The sequence below is a fragment of the Protomyctophum parallelum genome (genome assembly GCF_964188405.1).
Source record: "Protomyctophum parallelum genome assembly, chromosome: 2".
Lineage (NCBI taxonomy): Eukaryota > Metazoa > Chordata > Actinopteri > Myctophiformes > Myctophidae > Protomyctophum > Protomyctophum parallelum.
Window position 1 is genome coordinate 30912898 of NC_139699.1, and position 19813 is coordinate 30932710.

Consider the following 19813-nt stretch of genomic DNA (forward strand, 5'->3'; position numbering starts at 1 on the left):
CAATTCCCGATCACACTGAGAATGGTTATGGTTATATATATATATATATATATATATATATATATATATATATATATATATATATATAGTTGGGTTTTCATTGGCATGGCGATGGTCTACAAATTCAAATCACCCTGTTGGCAACGGTAGTGTTCTCTAGTCTAGTCCGTCCAGATTGGAATCTTTCACCGGATAAAACATGCAACAATACTGCAGAGTGCCATCTTAAAAATAAAAAAAACATGCAAAGCTGACCTGAACTTAAGTTGTCACCCACAGTATAAACAAAGTGACAATGCGTTACAAAGCCGCTCGACGCATGCTAGTTTGCTTCAGCCTTTTTTTCCATGACACAAATTTGAAGCTTAGCTAATGCAAAATGTTTCAATGATTAGCTAGCACTTTTATTCACAGCATTCAGATCTATCGTATTAGACTACGGCGACGGAGCACATTCCTACACGGTGCTCAATACATCCAAATGGTTTCCAAAACAGTACATTGCACTAAAGAGGGGGGAGCTACTTGTAGCCTAATGCTTAATTTATGCTCCGTCATACGACGGCTTTGCCAGCCGGATATATCGGATCTACGAACTAACAAGGTGCCACGGAGGTGGCCACTTGTGAGCTTGTACATTACATACTTTCAGTATGCGACACCGTCGTACGGCCAAGTATAAATCAGGCTTAAAAATGGAGATAAGCTTGTATATAGGAATACACTTCAGAGCATCTTCGGTGTGCTTTTAATTCATATATACCTACTAGTAAATATATGATACAATATAGAGAAGAGGTCGATTTAAAAAAAGGAACACGGAAGGAAATCAACAGGTGAAAAAAGAGGGGAAAAAATAAGAAAAACAGGAAAATAAATCACATTCGTATATTAAGACGTTTTTGTGACATGTCAGCGCTTTCTACAATAATGACTTCTAAAGTGATAAGAAATGCCGCCCTAAACAGGAAGGGGCTGAGCTTTGTTGTTGATGGACCGGCCGTTCAGTTGGCTTCCTCGATTGGCGTATTTTTTCACCTGGGGGAAGGGGGGGGGGGCATGGCGAGGGGGGGAGGGGGGGTTACGAGGGGACACAGTGGTGCAGAATTCGGATCGAGGCTTCTAAGCACGGGGCTCCAACTCCTCTCCCCAGCACACCGTACACCGAGGCAGTCTATTTATTATCTTTTTATTGACACCAAAGGTGAACAAATTGTAGATTTTTTTTTTCTATTCTTTTTTTTTCTCCAAGGAGATGAGGAGGGTGAGGAGGAGCCGGGGATGACGAGAAGAAGAGAGGGAAGGAAGGAAGGATTGGGGACTTGTGGGAGGGGGGGCTAGATGTTCTGACAGCACTGCATCTTTGGTTTGTTCTCGGTGGGCTGCACCTGGATGTTGACCACGTTGTTGCTGGGCGACATGTCGCTCTCCTGACGCTCTGACATCTGCTTCTGGGAGACAATACGGTAGATCTCTGATGGAGGGGAGGGGGAAGGAGCGGTCAGATCAAATCAGGTCAAATGTATTTGTACACACTCAGAGATACAGATCTGTTAAGGGTCCATTACAGGTCTGTAATATCATAAAATCTCACGACTGAAAAATCCCCACTATAGCACGGTTTCCTAAACAATTAACACACCATGTAAAATAATTACGTTTTAGTAATATTGTTCCTGCTGTTCTACAGAAAGACTGAAATCAGTCGTGGCGACTGAGAACTTTAATCCATGAATGTTGCATATTATATGCCCTATGATATGGATCCTAGAATCAAAGTGCTAGTAATTCCATTATAATTTCCCTTCGAAAGGCTGTTTAAGACAGCGAGCGACTGACGCACGTTGAGAATTCATTTTCAATGAGAGCCGTGCGTTTCTTTTGGATGTGCAGAGAAGTTTGTGATCATTGGCGCAAGTGAGCACTGTCCCGTGAAATTGTTGCGTGTGCCCGTTTGTGGCCGTGGGCGACCAGAACTGGATTGTGGCGAGTTTTTTTCACGGCTACGCATCCCACTCTCCTCATGAGCAGAGTAGCAGACGCGTCGCTGATCCAGGTGAGAACGTAGGGGTGTTCGATATGGTGATAAATATCATCGGGACGATACAATGTCTCCACGATACAGCTTTTTAGAGTTATCGTTTCCAATCACGATAAAATCGCTGCATCAGATGCAGTGAATGCAAGTTCTATGTGTAATTTATACTTCTGCAGTACGGTGGTTTCCTTCACCAAAAATAACAAATCTACAAGCCAACAACGCTACACTAATGCACCGCATGTTTGCTTATAGATCTGCCACTCAGAGCCATGTCTGTCAATTCACTTGAGTACTGTAGCAAAAGAAATACAACTTGTTACATGCCCTAAAACATAATAACAAATACCAAACTTATAATTATTATCCTAATTTAGTAGCCACCATAAATAATAATTATACTTAAACAAATAACAAATAATCAAAAGGTCCGTAACAGGTGGGTTCTAACTTCTGAGCACTCCCAAAGTCCCCGCCCCCATTCTTCTGGGCAGAGAGGGAAGCCTGAGTTTGTCTACACATATATAAAAAAAGATGAAAGAAATGGACGGCCAATTATACTCCGATGTGGAGCGAGTGGAGGTTGAGGAAGGGCTAGTTCCCAAAAAGAACATACGTCAGTGGTATGGAACTATTTCGGATTCTCGGTAAGGGACAAGGACCAAATTAACATTATTTTCAAACTCCTCCAGTTTCGCCGACGGACACTTCATACTTGCAAAAACACACGCTGTGTGCGCGTGTGTGTACGCGTGCTGACTGCACTGTACACCGTCCGTCAGTGTTCTCCCTTGCTCTATAATGTAGCCTACATTAATCTGCTCCGCCAAAATTCAAGAAACTTTCATAATGACAATTTAAAGTGAATCCTACTTTGAGTGACGTGCGTCCATTGATGGTAGCATACTTGAAACGTCGCCACGTTCAAAAACATATCCAGCAAACCAAATCCTCAGCAAAAAGCTATAGTATTCCATGGAAGCAGATGGGATCAACACTTGCAAGCATAACATTTTAAATCCCTTTAGAGAGAGGTTAAAAACCACAACATAAACCGGAGTTTCACTTCTCAAAGGATTGACACAAGGTATGTGCAATAAATGCAGGCAGAGTGTTGACAAAGCTTTTATTTTTTTGCCTTGAAAATCATGAAAGGCAGTCGTTTTGCATGGCTCAACTGTGCTCACTAAAGGACCCCTATAAATTAATATGTATTTGACTGCGGACCCCGATCTGAAAAATATTTTGTGTGAGCTTGTAGATCGGCTATTTTCAAATAGCCAATGTGTATGATTAAAGTGGTTAAATAGATATTTATGATATTCATACATTTAGCTGGGGACCCCCTGGAACAGCTGGACCCCATTTTGAGAACCAAACCAATACCATAGGGTGTAGGTTAATCACTTTAAAAAAGATATATATTATATATCTATTTTGCGGCATAAATTCACATAAAACCCAGCATATTCCATCGCATAATCAATATTAAATAATAATAATATTTTTGCTTGAATGTAACCATACAAAATCACACCCGTGTAATGTGAGGGGCGCTCTGATTGCTATGATTAGGTGATGTAAAACAAACCATGTCAAAAGAAACATTAAATTCTCTTTATTGTTAATGGGATTTAATGTTTGTGTTAGGGACAAAACAAACATTAATTTCTCTTCATTGTCAATGGCGTTTTTAAAACAAACATTGAACAAAAAACAAACATTAAACCTGTATATAGATAGTGCCCCTCAAAAACACGCGAAAGAATATCGTGATAATATCGTTTATCATGATGCGGCTTGAAAGAATATCGTGATAATACTTTTGTCCATATTGCGCACCCCTACGAGAACGCCTGCGTCACTAGCTCCCCATCTGAAATGGCCTCAACAGTGAATTGTGTGTGCGTGCGTGCGTGCGTGCGTGCGTGCGTGCGTGCGTGTCTCTCTCATGTGTGAGGCCAAAGTTGGATGTCAGAAAAGGCACACAAACCTGTAAGAATAGTCTGGAATGCTGTCTCCACGTTGGTAGAATCCAGGGCCGACGTCTCCAGGAAAGATAAACCATTCTTTTCTGCACGGCAGAGCAACAGACACAGTTTTATCAGTATATCACATGTTTAGAATTCCACAGATGTCAGGCGAAATATGCAATTGAGAAACCTACACACAGCATAATTGCCAGAGCTTCTTCAGTGCATCACACCTAACCCTTTTTCACTGTCTTTTTAATGTTTTTATAGCTTTTAGTGTTTATTTTTTTCTAATAAAGTTGTTTTTATTTTGTTGTTACCTCTGTAAAGCCCCCCCCATGTAAAGTGTCTGGGGTCATCCCTGTTCCCCAGGTTCTATGTTCCCCACTTACATTAGGGTAAGTGGGACTTCAGGACTTAAGTGTTTTGTACTATACAATTGTATGAATAAGTACAAAATGTTTGTTTTTGTTGAGTCTGAGCAATTATGTTTTATTTTATTTTATGCCAGTGTTAATTTTTTGTTGGCTAAGACTAGATAGTTTAAGTAGCCTAGGCAGGCCTAACGTTCAATGGAGTGTTCAAATAATTTGCTACTAAAAGTAACACTAAGACTAACTTGCTAAAATACTTTTAGTCTTACTAGAATTACTCAAATTACTAGGTTAGGTTTCTGGTTTAGGTTTATTCTAAGTGGGGAACAAAGAACCTTTTTTGCATGGTGGGGAACATAGAACCTGGGGAACATACAGTAGGTACGCTCCCAAAGCGTCTTTGGGTACTCAGAAAAGCGCTATATAAGTTTGAGATATTATTATTATTATTAATTATTACACAATTTACAATTTAGGCATTTAGCAGACGCTCTTGATCCAGAGCGACTTACATTTAAGCAAAAACAAAAGCATGGTATACATCACATTATATATAAAAAGTAGTTATCATGAATCATGTATAAACTAAGAACGTAACAGTGGAGTATCTATGTCAACTCTACAATATACATGTGTACTATAAAGTGCTATGACTACATAAAATGCAATTCTAGTGCTGTCTACATAACGAGCTATAAGTCTGTCTAAAATACTATCTAAGTCTACATAAAGTGCTATCTAAGGGGCTAGGCTAGGGCAAGTGCTACGGGCCATGGTGGAGTCTGAAGAGGTGGGTTTTCAGACTAAATGAATACTGAATGCAGCATACTAAATGAATGAAGTAGTTCTTCTTTATCAAATACATATAGCACATTCCAAGCATGTTCCACTGGTTCCAATCTGGTTCCCCACTACCTCCATCATGTCCCTTCCCCCTCCATCAGGTCCAGTGAAGCCAACCTCCTGGTGTCCCCCAGGATCAAGCTCTGTACCTGGGGTGATAAGAGCTTTCTCTGTAGCTGCCCCCTCCCTCTGGAATGCACTCCCCAACCATATTAAAGGATGCACCCTTTCTTCCTTCAAAACAGCTTTTCCCAGCTGATTTATTTTGTTTTGCACTAATTATCTTAGAAAGGTTGAGTATTTAGAAAGGCGCTAAATAAATCTGAGCTATTATAAATTGAATAATCATAACATAATCGATTATGAAATGGTTAAGATGAAGCCCTTCTTCAGGTCCACCACGGCAGCCAAACACCTTTTGTCACAACAACACCACGGTTGCTTGTTTTATGCTGATCTCACCTGCGAATGCCCGTGCCTCGTCGGTGGGCACGGCCCTGAGGTGGCGCAGGTCGCTCTTGTTGCCCACCAGCATGATGACGATGTTGCTGTCGGCGTGGTCCCTGAGCTCCTTGAGCCAGCGCTCCACATTCTCGTAGGTCAGGTGCTTGGCGATGTCATAGACCAGGAGCGCTCCCACCGCCCCGCGGTAATACCTGCACGGAGGGAGAGGACGGAACAGTACATCACATGCGGTGGATTAGATACAGTTAAAAGGATACGTTTGGACTAAAATCCACACGAGCCGCCATAGTCTCTAACACCGGCGTCATGACCAAGTCTCACGAGGAGTGGATGGAATTTCCCCGAAAGTTGGGCCCGGACGGCTGGCGTAGCGGTCTGCGCACCTAGGCTGGTAATCCAGCCTGACATTGTGTCGCGGGTTCGAGTCCCAATACCGACCACCTTTGCTGCATGTCCCCCATCTCTCTCCCCATTTCCTGTCAGTCTATATCTATACCTATCAATAACGGCATAAAAAGGCCCAAAACATCTTAAAGAGGGAATACATTCTTCCAAAATTGATCTGTTTTAATTAGCACTACGACAGCTTGTGTAGGACAACCATAGCATAAAACACTTTTGACCGCAACAAATAGTGTAAGTACGTATGGGCTCTGCTCTATGGTATGGGGTCTGATTAGGACTGCTGGGGAAACTGGACGACTAGACTCTGCAGGAGTTGTGTTGGATCGGTTGTAGCGTAGCGCAGCCCAGGTAACGCACCCATTGAAATCACAGTAACTAAACGGCATTACTGAATGGAAAAAGGTAGCTAGTTATTACCGCAAAAAGTAATTGTTACAGACAGTTGCCCGCTACTTTGCAACGCGTTAGACCCAACACTCCACTCATTTTTAATTGATAGCTCTACAAGTTACCCAGGACCACAATGGAAACAAGCCCTCATGGCTTTCTATCTATGTAAAGCGCTTTGGATAAAGTGCTATATAAATGCACCATTTACATAGTAATACAAAAATAAGGCTTAATCATTCCATCCATCAACGAGTCACCAAGAAAGACCCACACTGTGTAGGCTGTAACATTGCTGTTCCAAATGAAAGTTAGTTAGTTTAGTATTTTATACGTCTGATCCCTGCCTATGCACCCATCACTGAGCTGATCAGGTGTGCATTGTGCATAACACTTTGCTGTTTCCTGTAATTCAAGTTAAGTGAAAATGGTGCTTTGGCATCACAATAGAACGTATGGAATGGAAAAGTGAGGAAAGGTAAGTGTACCGGTATGTGTATAGCACATTTCAATGAGTCACTTCAACACAAAATATTGGCATTAACGTTAGTTACCGGGGTCTGTGACATGTGACCTGATGCATACCAAACCGGGAGTCCTTGACATTAAAAGATAGGTCTTCAAGAGGGTGTCTGGGGCCCCTAGGGGGTCCTCAGAGGCACAACACGGGGGGCGCCAAAACCCTAGCATCTCTATTCTGAGGGTAACATAGGCCGGAAATAGAAGATCTACAAGCTCACAACGAGAATGGGAAGAGACAAGGCCGGGGAAAACATGCGGGCGGCCCGGTTGTAAAAAAGAAAAGACAGGCAAACTGGGGCCCGCCGACGGCCGGTCCCTGATATACACATATATATATATATATGGATTTTATTTATAATGCACTTTACATTCCATGGAATCTCAAAGTGCTACAATAGAAATGCATAAAAGAAGATTAAAACATTGAGGGAAAACAAAACAGTTAGGAACAGAAGCATAGCACATTTTAACAAGAAAGCCTTGTTAAAAAAGTAGGTTTTTAGTTATTTCTTAAAGGAGTCAATCGACTGTGGAATATATATAATATACCGGTATATATAGCTAAACTCTAAAATGCAGATTCTTTCCTGGTTTGAATGGGTTAACCGATTTTGGGCGGGAACCCTTTTTGGTGTTAGCACTATGTTGTGCTTTAGCTATTTTTGGAAACATAGCTTTTTCAGAAAACTGTCAGGACGTAGAAGACATTTTTAGAATCTGATCTCAGGTCAGAATGGGTTAAAAAGGGTTTGAGAACCAGTGTCCGTCGGTACTCACGCTGACGTGATAGCGCGGTAGCGCTCCTGCCCGGCCGTGTCCCAGATCTGAGCCTTCACCGTCTTGCCGTCCACCTGGATGCTGCGCGTGGCGAACTCCACTCCAATGGTGCTTTTGCTCTCCAGGTTGAACTCGTTGCGGGTGAAACGTGACAGCAGGTTACTCTTGCCCACACCAGAGTCACCGATCAAAACCACTGAAAACACACACAATGAAGCTAAGTTAGCCAGCGCCACGACCAGCACACCGGCAGTTCTGTTGGTTATTACAGTAAGCAGGGCAGTAGAACAGGGCAGTGGCACACTCAATGTTTCACTGACATTTGGCCGACACCGATATTTAGAAGTTTGAACCTACTTGCTCATGTAGGTTGATAGAATAATCAAGAAGCAGATTTTGTTTTAATTATGTAGACAAATATAATATATAATCGCACATAATCCTGTCTATTATACTTTGTTGAACAATGGTGGCATGCAAATGGCGTGAAAATAACAGATCTACAAGCTCACTTAGATTTTATTTATTTTGTAAGTTAATTAATCACAATCAAGGTTACAAAGTCGTCTCGCCCAGCCCTACACTGAACTATGAAACACACTAAGAAATAGAGTTTCATGCAACAGGAGGACAGTATAGTAGGTTTGAAAGCGGTTTGCATAAGCATAGTTGGTAGAGTAGTATCAAATAGAACACTACAGGAACTAAGCATGTTCCCTGTTCATAGGACACAACATATACAGGAACCTGTGGTTAAAGGCTGTGTAGGTAACCGGAAGAGTGGGGAGGACATCTAAACATTGTTAAATGTTAAATTGTCTATTTTTCCCAAATATATTTTTGTATTGGAAAATGGTCTTAAGTTAAGTAAAGTACACATGATTTTGAACATGCTTGAACATGTCACTTTAGGCCTAATTTTTCAACTGCTACAAACTGCTATACAACCTATTAGCAAATCATTAGGGGCCTAAACAAATAGTTGGAGGGTACATTTTAGGTCTTATTATGTTTGCATGTTCAAATCATGTATACTTTTATTTTTTTCATCAATTCTCAGAAACAAGTACATTCCCAATCAATTATTTAATATCTTGTTAACTAAATAAATCACCCAAAAAACATTTGCCAGCAAACTTTGCAGGAAACCGGGGTTCAAATCCAGGGTAGAAGATGAAAGTTACATGGTGCAGCTTTAAACAAATAACCATACGGTTGAGAATGTAATTCAAATTATAACAACAACATTAATAATAGTCACATTAGACACATTACACTTAATATGACATACTGTATATCCAAACACGCAGACAATATAAGAGTTTGAGTTTAGTCATAGTCTCTTGAATAGTTTATTTAGTTCTTGTCACATTTTAGTCACCTGCAATGTTTTAGTGTTAGTCTACTTTTAATCGAGTAAATATAAGATTTTAGTTGACTAAATCTACAGTAACCACTAGCCCTCCAAGCAGAACCCAAATGCTACTGAAGTTTCTGACATTTGTTCGACCCAGTGCATTGGGTCCTGTTCCACGTCGTCCATGCCACCTGATTAAAACATTTACTGGCTCATGTTTACATGTTTACCGCCTCTCCGCGCTCTTTGACGATATTCTTCAGTATGAGGCTTTCTGAATATGTAAAGTATAAGTACCCATACATGCCGCTGCGAATATCTCCTGTGGCGCGGAAGCCGTTAAGTATTTTTAATATATGTTTGCCCGATTTGGAAGCTTGGATTCTTCTTTTCCTTCCTTGTTTATTGACACCTCATTGTACCGCCTATCTGGCTAGCTAGTGGCGCTATAGCTATGACACAGCAGATCAGAGGCAGGGACGTAGCCTCACAAGCCAACCGCACACCGGGAGGCGGTACAATAAACGGTAAACAAACAAGAAGAAATAAAGCGACCAAATCGGTCAAACAAAGATTAAAAATACTTAACGGCTTCCGCGCCACAGGAGATATTAGCAGCTGGATGTATAGCTACTTAAAGTTACCGAATTCAGAATAACTCAAGGAAAATAATGGCGTCACATGCCGCGGGTCCTATTTTAGAGAGAATCTCCACTTCCGCATATAGGAATTTCCATACGAAAATACAGTAGTGAGCAGGGACCCAACGTAAAAATCAACAAAATATCAGAAAAGTTTTACGTAGGGTCCCGAAAGGGGCTAAGTAACCACTTAACTGCCACATACTGTTGCTTGTCAAAACAAGAGCAGGTCTACAAGCTATATCACATAGATATTACAGCACGCACACACATTATGAGTGTTTCATAGCTTTAAAAAAATATATAATTATTTTACTAGTACTTTTCTGGGTGTTTTATTGTATTTGTATATTTATTTATTGTCCTGAATGTATGCATTGACCTGAGCAAAACAAATTTCCCTTGTGGATAAAGACATCTAATCATTTAGCTTGGAACCGTTGTTCTACTCTACTGGAACTGTAGCAACACCGTCGTACTGCGGGGTTATAAATGAGTCCTTCTTGTTTCTTGTTAGCAACTATCAGCTAACATTAGCCAACAGGTCATTTACTGTCACCATTAACCTAAACGTATATGAAGAATTGCTTCAACATTGCGAGTGCTACATCTTATTATAGTTGGCATCATTCGGCAAAACACAAGAGGTCACAATAACTGATAAATGTGTTGAAATACAACTGACAGCTAGCCAGATAGCTAACTAGCAAACAAACTAAAAAAAAAACGTTAGCCACCCAAGCTAACCTGGCTAAAGGGACAAAACGCTTAGGTTCTACATATCGGTTTTTACCTTTGAACAAATAATCGTATTCGTCATCTCTGGTCCCCATTGTCCCGCGGAGCAATTAAAAATCCTAGGATTAATTACAAGTCTATTATGAATCAATCTTTGTTGCAGTGAGTCTGCTGCTGCTTCCAGCGAGCTAACGGGATTCTGTTTGGAAAACCCTACTTCCGCGTTGGCTTCTTCTCTACGGATATGGGAGGCTCATTCTCCGTCTATGGGTGAAGGGGGTCAGTAGCGCCTCTCCCGACAGAAAGCGGCATGACACTGCAATGTCGCCCATCTGAATACTGACCCTATAAACAATTTAGTATTATTACTTGCGCAAGTAGAGCGCGCAAGTAATAATTTCGCCCGGTCTCTTCCGCCGTGACAGCTGTCCCGCCATTCGATGTTTATGCAGAAAAACATCAAATCTGTGCCTGTTTTGCTGGGACCAAACGACCACAAATGACCATATCTCTTACGTCATCATTTAGAGCTAGTCATACGTATACTATATACATAATCAGTAAAAAAAAAAATAGCAAATTGTGCCTGATCTGCTGGGACCAGAGTACGTGGTGTGTATATGTATGACTAGCTCTTAATAATGACGTAAGAAATATGGTCATTTGTGGTCGTTTGGTCCCAGACTCCCAGCAAACCAGGCACAGATTTGCTGTTTTCTTGCATAAACATCAAATGGCAGGACAGCTGTCACGGTTTTTGGCGCAAAGTAGGCTAACCACAGTATACCGCTAATCAACTTACAACTACACACTCTATATAGTATATGTATATGTATACGTATGTCCTACGTCATCATTTACAGCTAGTCATACGTATACTATATACATAATCAGTATAACATAAAATAACATAAACAATTAAATACAAATCCAACTACAGATTACGGAAGTATTTTAGATCATGTATATTTTAACAAATGTGAAAGTATTATTACAGAAATTGAAGTTAGAGACACATATTACTCTGATCATGATTTAGTATTAATATCACTATAGTCCAACATGAAATACATTTAAAACAATTGACAATTTACAATAAGTAATACAATAATTATACTGTATAATATATTTTAATTCAGTTTATATACTTTTTTTTCATCACATATCAATGATTTATTTTTCTTTGAAAATAAAGATAGAAACTTGAACCATACTTCATAAGTCTAGGTGTTTACATGCATAAAGTAGATAGGTAGCAAATAGTTACACCTAATAATTAGACATTTCAAACGTTCCTTCACAGAGATATTGAGATTCCACCGTTTACAGAATAATTATACTGTATAACATATTTTAATTCAATTTATATACCTTTTTTTTCATCACATATCAATGATTTATTTTTCTTTAAATAACTAAAAAGGGATCCAGAATATATCTACATCGATAAAACTGTATTTCTTATATAGATAGAAACTTGAACCATACTTAATAATACTAGGTGTTTATATGCATAAAGTAGGTAGGTAACAAATAGTTACACCTACAGCGGTTGCGCGCTCTGCTACAAGCAAGTATGCACTCGACAGAGTGCAGTTCTAGTTTAGTATAGGTTTTGCCCACTCAAATTAGTACTGCGACAATGGCCCCCAGAAGTCGGCATACCCCTACCGGAGTTAGGACCAAACACAACATAGTTTTTCCTCATCTCTAAGGCCTCCCATACATGAAATGGATTCTTGTATAAAAATATTTTACTGCAAAAGTGGTGAAATTGTTATTTAAAGTTATACACCTCAAACTAAAAATAAAGCCTGTCCGTCTGGTGGTTGAGGCACTTAAAGGCATGTAGATTCACAATGGAAGCTCTGAGAGGTTCAAAACTTGGCATACTTGAAGCCAGAACATACCTCTACATTCTAGAAATTCTGAATGTCAATATCTGAATGTCAATATGAGATATAGTCATTTGAACACATACCTACAGTAGGCGGAATTGTACATCTATGTAGATGTCTTCTCTACTTTGTAGTGACTCTGGAATGGATTGTCATAGCAACACATATGATGGCTTGTATGAAAGGTGAGGTTCTACTGAATCCAGCAATACCAATTGTGTAAATGTAGCTTGCATAATCGTGGAGTTATGCCACAAAACATATATGGTGTCCCAAACGGGGGGAAATAAAACTAATGAAATCTACAGTATCACATTAGTTTTATTTTTACTTCACTTATCAAGGGTGGGAAAACATAAACAAATCACTTGAGTAGAAGTCCCTAAAATGTATGAAATGTCTCAAACTTGAGAAATGAGAAATTGTGAACAAATAGATGCCGCTTCAATAGAGAAATATGCAAGCCTAGATTGGAACTACTAACTATTATTATGTTGCAGCACATGACCTGGATGTTCCCTCATCAAGCTCAAATCTCAATATTATCCTCATAAATATAAATAATCAAGTTATTCATTTCTGTTATTTGAGTTATTTGGTTACAGTCAAGTTATACTACAGTATTTGACTCCACTTGCATCTTATTGCCTACAGTATGTGGCTTTCTTCATAAAATGACAGGTAAAATAATTTCACATATTTTGGAATGTGAAAAGATGAGATGAACCTTGTCAAATCAAGTAGCTATTTAGCTGACTGGAGTGGAGAGTGACCTAGCATTTAGTTCTCTTTAGTGTAACAGAGCCTACTGCCTGTCCAGTACATTGACAATAGCAGAACCCTGCCCTGACACTATTTCACCAGAATGGAAAATAGACTTAATTAGTATCACTTGTAATATGGTTACTGCACATATACTATAGCCTAAAAATAGTGTGCGCAATGCACAACATAGATACTGTACAAATTCTGAAGTGTGTCTTTAAAATTTTACCAAAATGGAATATTGGATCCAAATCTTTGTATCATCTTTGCTAAACAGTTGGAAAAAGGCACAAAACAAGACCCATAATGTATAAAGCCCACGGCAGAAGACCTTCAACACATACTAACTGTTGTTCAACAGAGAGATGATGTTCATAAAACCCTGGCAAACCCAAATTCAATATACTCTCCTCTCCTCATCATATACTGTATCATGTTGAGAAAACTACTCCAGTAAGACCAGAGTGAGAGCATGCCGTCTCGTCAAGAAGACTGAATAGGGTACAACATTGTTGAATAGGATACAACATTGTTTAACATACAAATATATTGTTTCGTTTGTGGGAAGGCCAGCACAATTGATTGATTGATTGATGGATTTAAAAGTTTATTAGACATACATGTAAAAACAGCAACAGAGTACAGTCATACAATCAGTCCAAAAGGGATAGCACAAAAAAGTCCTTGCGGTCTTGTGCAATCAGTTCATAGACAAAACCAGGACTACTGGTCAGAGTACCAGAGACAGGGCCTTCACATGGTCACTGGTCAGAGTACCAGAGACAGCGCCTTCACATGGTCACTGGTCAGAGTACCAGAGACAGGGCCTTCACATGGTCACTGTTCAGAGTACCAGAGACAGGGCCTTCACATGGTCACTGGTCAGAGTACCAGAGACAGGGCCTTCACATGCAGCATCAGAAAGATTGGTGAAGTTGTACATCGGCTGCTCTCGTACCCAGATCTCTTTGCATATGATGACAAATATCATAAATGCTACCTAAAACACTAAATATCTAAACGAAATATAGCAGCTATAAAACAAAGAATTAGAACAGCAGACCAGTAGCTATGTCAAAGCTTTTATTAATCTCACTGAAGTAGTTAACATCTTTCTTTAAATAAATGAAAGTGATGACAAGTCATCACTTTCAATAAATAAGAGTTATGACATACTGAAGACACTGGTCCATGGTTTTCTTCATCGATATATCTGCAGGTCTATGTAGTAGTTCTGGATTTTCTTGGAGATTTGCATCTTCTCTCATTGTGCCCATTTCCCATGGGCACACTTTTAGAGCATGCAACATCAGACTTTCCATGTTCTACAAATTATAATGCTGTATGTTTCCAGGGTTTGTATTTAGACAATATCATCTTCTTCCTCAGAGTTAGTGTCTTCAGTATGTCATCATAACCAGTGTTGGGTATAACGGCGTTTAAACAAACGGCGCTACCTAACGTCGTTATTTTTTTCAGTAACGGGTAATCTAATTAATTACAATTGTCATTGTTACAACGCAGTTACCGTTACTGACAATGAAATGTGCTCCGTTATTATGTTGTAGCGTCCCCAAGCTTTCTGTTACCACGGGCCGGCTGACAGTGTGTGTGTGTCTGTGACTCTGTGTGTGTGTGTGTGTGTGTGTGTGTGTGTGTGTGTGTGTGTGTGTGTGTGTGTGTGTGTGTGTGTGTGTGTGTGTGCGCGTGTGTGCAATGGGACTGCTGCTGCTGTTTCTCCTCCTGCTGCTGCACACATGAAGCCCAACACACACCGGCTCCGTCCGTCGCGCCGCGTCGCGTCGCCTGGTGCGCCGATAGAATCAGTTCTATTTTCCAGTCGGCGCCGCGCCGCGTCGGACGGAGCCGGTGTGTGTTGGGATTCACACACGGTTAGAATAAAACAAACATAGCAGTCAGTTGTGAAAGCTTGATGCTACACAGACCATGCTAATGCTAAAGCTAATGTTGACAGCCTGACTGCATGCGTGCTTGAGAGAGAGAGAGAGAGAGAGAGAGATGCAGGGGAGGGCCTCTCGTGTGTGTGTGTGTGTGTGTGTGTGTGTGTGTGTGTGTGTGTGTGTGTGTGTGTGTGTGTGTGTGTGTGTGTGTGTGTGTGTGTGACTGACCACTGACCAGTTCTGAGCCAATTTGTGTCTTTAATTAGACAGTATTGTCTACCAGTTGTCTTGTCTGAAGTTGTTGGACTTTTGAGGTCCAAAAAGTTTGAGAGCCACTGGTGTAGGCAATTACACCTGGTTTACTGTTGAGGTTCAATAAATATTATATTGAAGTGCAATACATATATTGAAGTTGAAATTTATTTCTCCCTCATGGCAAAAGGTTATTATGTCTTATGTGTAAGTTGTAACTTGTAAGTACCTGTCTATGCTGTTCTACTCTATGCATCTTGTGAAACCTGCTCCCAAAAACAATCCAAATTCTTAGACATATTACAACTTTTTTTACGCAAATAGTTACTTTTCCTAGTAACTAGTTACTTTTACAATAGAGTAATTCAGTTACTAACTCAGTTACTTTTTTGGAGAAGTAGGCCTAACTAGTAACTATAACTAATTACTTTTTTAAAGTAACGCGCCCAACACTGATCATAACAGTCAAGGAGTTTATATACCGTAAATGGAAATTGGTGCATTTACAGTATATAGAGCTTTTATCCAAAGCACTTTACATAGATTGTGCATTACATTCACACATTCAGTCACACACCGATGGCAGAGGAAACCATACAAGGCACCGACCTGCACATCGGGATCAATTAGGGGTTCAGAGTCTAACTCTGGGGGAGCCCTGGATCGAACTGAGAATATGGTATGATATAGTACTACCGGTATATTGTTAGTTCACACTGAAATTTGTCTTGCGAACCTCACGGTTCTCCATCCAGCCGCTCTATTGGCCACTCTATCCCTGAGGCACTGCCGCCCGGCATATTAGCCTACCGGTATTATACTGTATATTGTATATTTGTCATCATACACAAAGAGATCTGGGTACGAGAGGAGCAGATGATGTACAACTTCATCAACCTTTCTGATGCTGCATGAAGGACCTTAAGTCTCTGGTACACATACCAGTACCAGCCATAATGGCTGTCAGATGTTCTGGTCTTGTACTGGCCTTCACACAAATGAAACAATCTCTTTGTATGTTAAACAATGTTGTATCAACCCTATTCAGTCTTCTTGATGAGACTGCTGCAGGCATGCTCTCACTCAACATTTGCAACTTGCTCATTACTGCAGCATATTGTCTGTATATAGAGCCACGGTTTTATGAACATCATCATCTCTCTGTTGAGCAACATTTAGTAAGATCATTTTAATTTTGAGTATCTGCCGATACCGATTTTTCCCCATCTGAAAATTATATTTTTATGCAACTCCTCCAATATCACAATAGTACAATATCCCAAATCACGGACAATATACAGTCTAATATCATGATATGGATATCATATTGATACTAGGGATGTCCCAATCACATTTCTGTGCTCCTGATCTGATCATTTAAACATGTCATGATCGGCCCCGATTTCCGATACACTTCACGTGACATTATAAGATCACATAAGATGCACATAGGTGGAGCCAAATACTGTAGTATAAATTGACTGTAACCAAATAACTCAAATAACAGAAATTAATAACTTGATTATTTATATTTATGAGGATAATATTGAGATTTGAGCTTGATGAGGGAACAGGCTTTCGCCTTTGCTGCCCCAACCCTGTGGAATGCCCTCCCTAAGGCACTCAGAGATGCCCCTACCCTTCAAACCTTCAAATCCACCCTCAAAACCCACCTCTTCAATATTGCCTTCCCTAGCTAACCCTTTTCACTGTCTTTTAATGTTCTTTAGCTTTTAGTGTTATTTTTCCTTTTTCTATTAAAGTTGTTTTTAATTTGTTGTTACCTCTGTAAAGCCCCCCCATGTAAAGCGTCTTTGGGTACTCAGAAAAGCGCTATATAAGTTTGAGATATTATATTATTATTATTTAACATCCAGGTCATGTGCTGCAACATAATAATAGTTAGTAGTTCCACTGTAGGCTTGCATATTTCTCTATTGAAGCGGCATCTATTTCTTCACAATTTCTCATTTCTCAAGTTTGAGACATTTCATACATTTTAGGGACTTCTACTCAAGTGATTTTGTTATGTTTTCCCACCCTTGATAAGTGAAGTAAAAATAAAACTAATGTGATACTGTAGATTTCATTAGTTTTATTTCCCCCCGTTTGGGACACCATATATGTTTTGTGGCATAACTCCACGATTATGCAAGCTACATTTACACAATTGGTATTGCTGGATTCAGTAGAACCTCACCTTTCATACAAGCCATCATATGTGTTGCTATGACAATCCATTCCAGAGTCACTACAAAGTAGAGAAGACATCTACATAGATGTACAATTCCGCCTACTGTAAGTATGTGTTCAAATGAATATATCTCATATTGACATTCAGATATTGACATTCAGTCTTTTCTAGAATGTAGAGGTATGTTCTGGCTTCAAGTATGCCAAGTTTTGAACTTCTCAGAGCTTCCATTGTGAATCTACATGCCTTTAAGTGCCTCAACCACCAGACGGACAGGCTATATTTTTAGTTTGAGGTGTATAACTTTAAATAACAATTTCACCACTTTTGCAGTAAAATATTTTTATACAAGAATCCATTTCATGTATGGGAGGCCTTAGAGATGAGGAAAAACTATGTTGTGTTTGGTCCTAACTCCGGTAGGGGTATCTCGAAAACTAAAGCACTTTTTGACTGTTTGTTGCAGGAATAAATGGCACCTCGTCAGATAATCCCCACACAACTTCTGTGAACAGACTTTACTGTAGTAGCTTTTCATAAATTATATTTGTACTTAGGCTGTCTGCTGTCATGAAAGTTTATAGTTAGATAGCTCTGTAGTTCCATACCCTTCCTGCTTTCGATTCTGCGAATTTATTCGCAGAATCGAAAGCAGGAAGGGTATGGAACAGAGCTAATAGTTAGAGAAATTCAAAGTCCAGCCGTCTGCTGTCCAGCCTCTCCCACCCCTCACTGGGGAAAATTCTGGCAGGAAAACAGAAACGGGGCGAGTCATCTTGTTACCGCCCATCTCGCCCTGCACTCAAAAAGCTGTGTGGTATGGTTCTATTATGAAAAAGGATAAATATAGGATATCACAATGTAGAAATACTCTGTTACAAGTAAGTAAGTTGTATTTGAAATCTTACTTGAGTAAAAGTGCAAAAGTATTTGGCAACAAAATGTAGCCTAGTAGTAGGCTACTTATAGACTACTGTTACTGTAGTAGTACTGCAGATTTGCAGCATTACTGTACATTTGTACAATGAGACTCATTGTACAGTAATGCTGCAAATCTGCAGCATCACTTGGAGGGAGGCAACCCATAGGCCTTCCTATATCACATTCACAAATGTGGTGGATTTTGAAGCAATGGATAATAGCAATAAATAGCAATGGATAATAATAATAAAGGTCTTTGCTATTAGGTGGTCTTTAAATTGGCAAACTTGAGACTTACCCTGTCAAGTTTGACAACACTAAATCACAACTGTGACTACTGTTCATCTCTACTCCTGATTCATTTGTTCAGCAACCAATGTTTTATAACTGAGACCTTGATATATTAATCTAAAGCCTATGTGCCACCCTAGTCTAGTGCACAAAAAAAGGAAGTACACAGAGTATGAGTCACTAAATTTGCAGCCTCTGTACCCACGTTTATATTCTCGCGTACCTCACGTGATGTCTTCAATTCAAAAGACTAGAATTTCGCGGGCCTGCGAATGCATCCTCGATGCATGGCAAATGGGAAGGCAATAGCAGGAGGGCGATGCGAGTGCAGTACTGTACCCCTTTGTACTGTACTGCACTCCTTAGTATTGTACTGCACTCCTTAGTATTGCACTGTACTGTAATGTTGTCCTCTGTACTGTACTGTACTGTACTGTACTGTACTGTTATTAGTGTTGTTATTATTGTTGTTATTATTACATGGATTATTGTTCTGATGTGAGCTTGTTTGTAAATTAGTGAGTTTACAAAGAAGCTTATTGTTATTATTATGATTATTATTAGTAGTATTGTTATTGTTATTATTACATGGATTCCAAAATTGCTAAATATAAAAAAATATATATTTTATTATTGACATTTTTACAAACAAATAAATAGGCTAGTTACAGTAGCTAAGCTGCCCACTTAAGCACCCTGACCACACCCAGCACAATGACATTAGCACCCCTGGCTAGTTACAGTAGCTGCCCACTTAAGCACCCTGACCACTGCAACAATGACATTAGCACCCCTCCCCACCCCAAGGATGGCCTATAGGTGAGGAATGTTGTTTTTCCAGTTCTAGATGGGAGATCATTAAGATGCTGCTGCATCCTGTATTAAGATGCATCCTTACTTCCTTCCTTTCAAGCAATGGAATTTAATTGAATGCCTGGAAAGGTGCAAAGGTTGCACATGACCTATAGGCCACACTGAGGCACTCCAACACAAACACATGAAGCTTCAGCTGACACAAAACAACACCACGCTGTGTGTCCAAAACACACAATAACTCCTCTCCCACCGATG

At 39.8% G+C, this 19813-nt stretch overlaps 1 protein-coding gene across 1 annotated transcript; it reads right to left on the reverse strand.

The window, feature by feature from the left end:
- Positions 1 to 732: 732 nt before the first annotated feature.
- On the reverse strand, positions 733 to 10716 carry LOC310878356 (ras-related protein Rab-11A). The gene is made up of 5 exons (XM_083792666.1): positions 10576 to 10716; positions 7785 to 7980; positions 5691 to 5884; positions 4032 to 4112; positions 733 to 1474 (listed from the first exon to the last, which is right to left on the reverse strand). Exons 1-5 carry the CDS (start codon positions 10613 to 10615, stop codon positions 1338 to 1340), a joined length of 648 nt encoding a protein of 215 aa, XP_083648792.1. The 5' UTR covers positions 10616 to 10716; the 3' UTR covers positions 733 to 1337.
- Positions 10717 to 19813: the final 9097 nt, after the last annotated feature.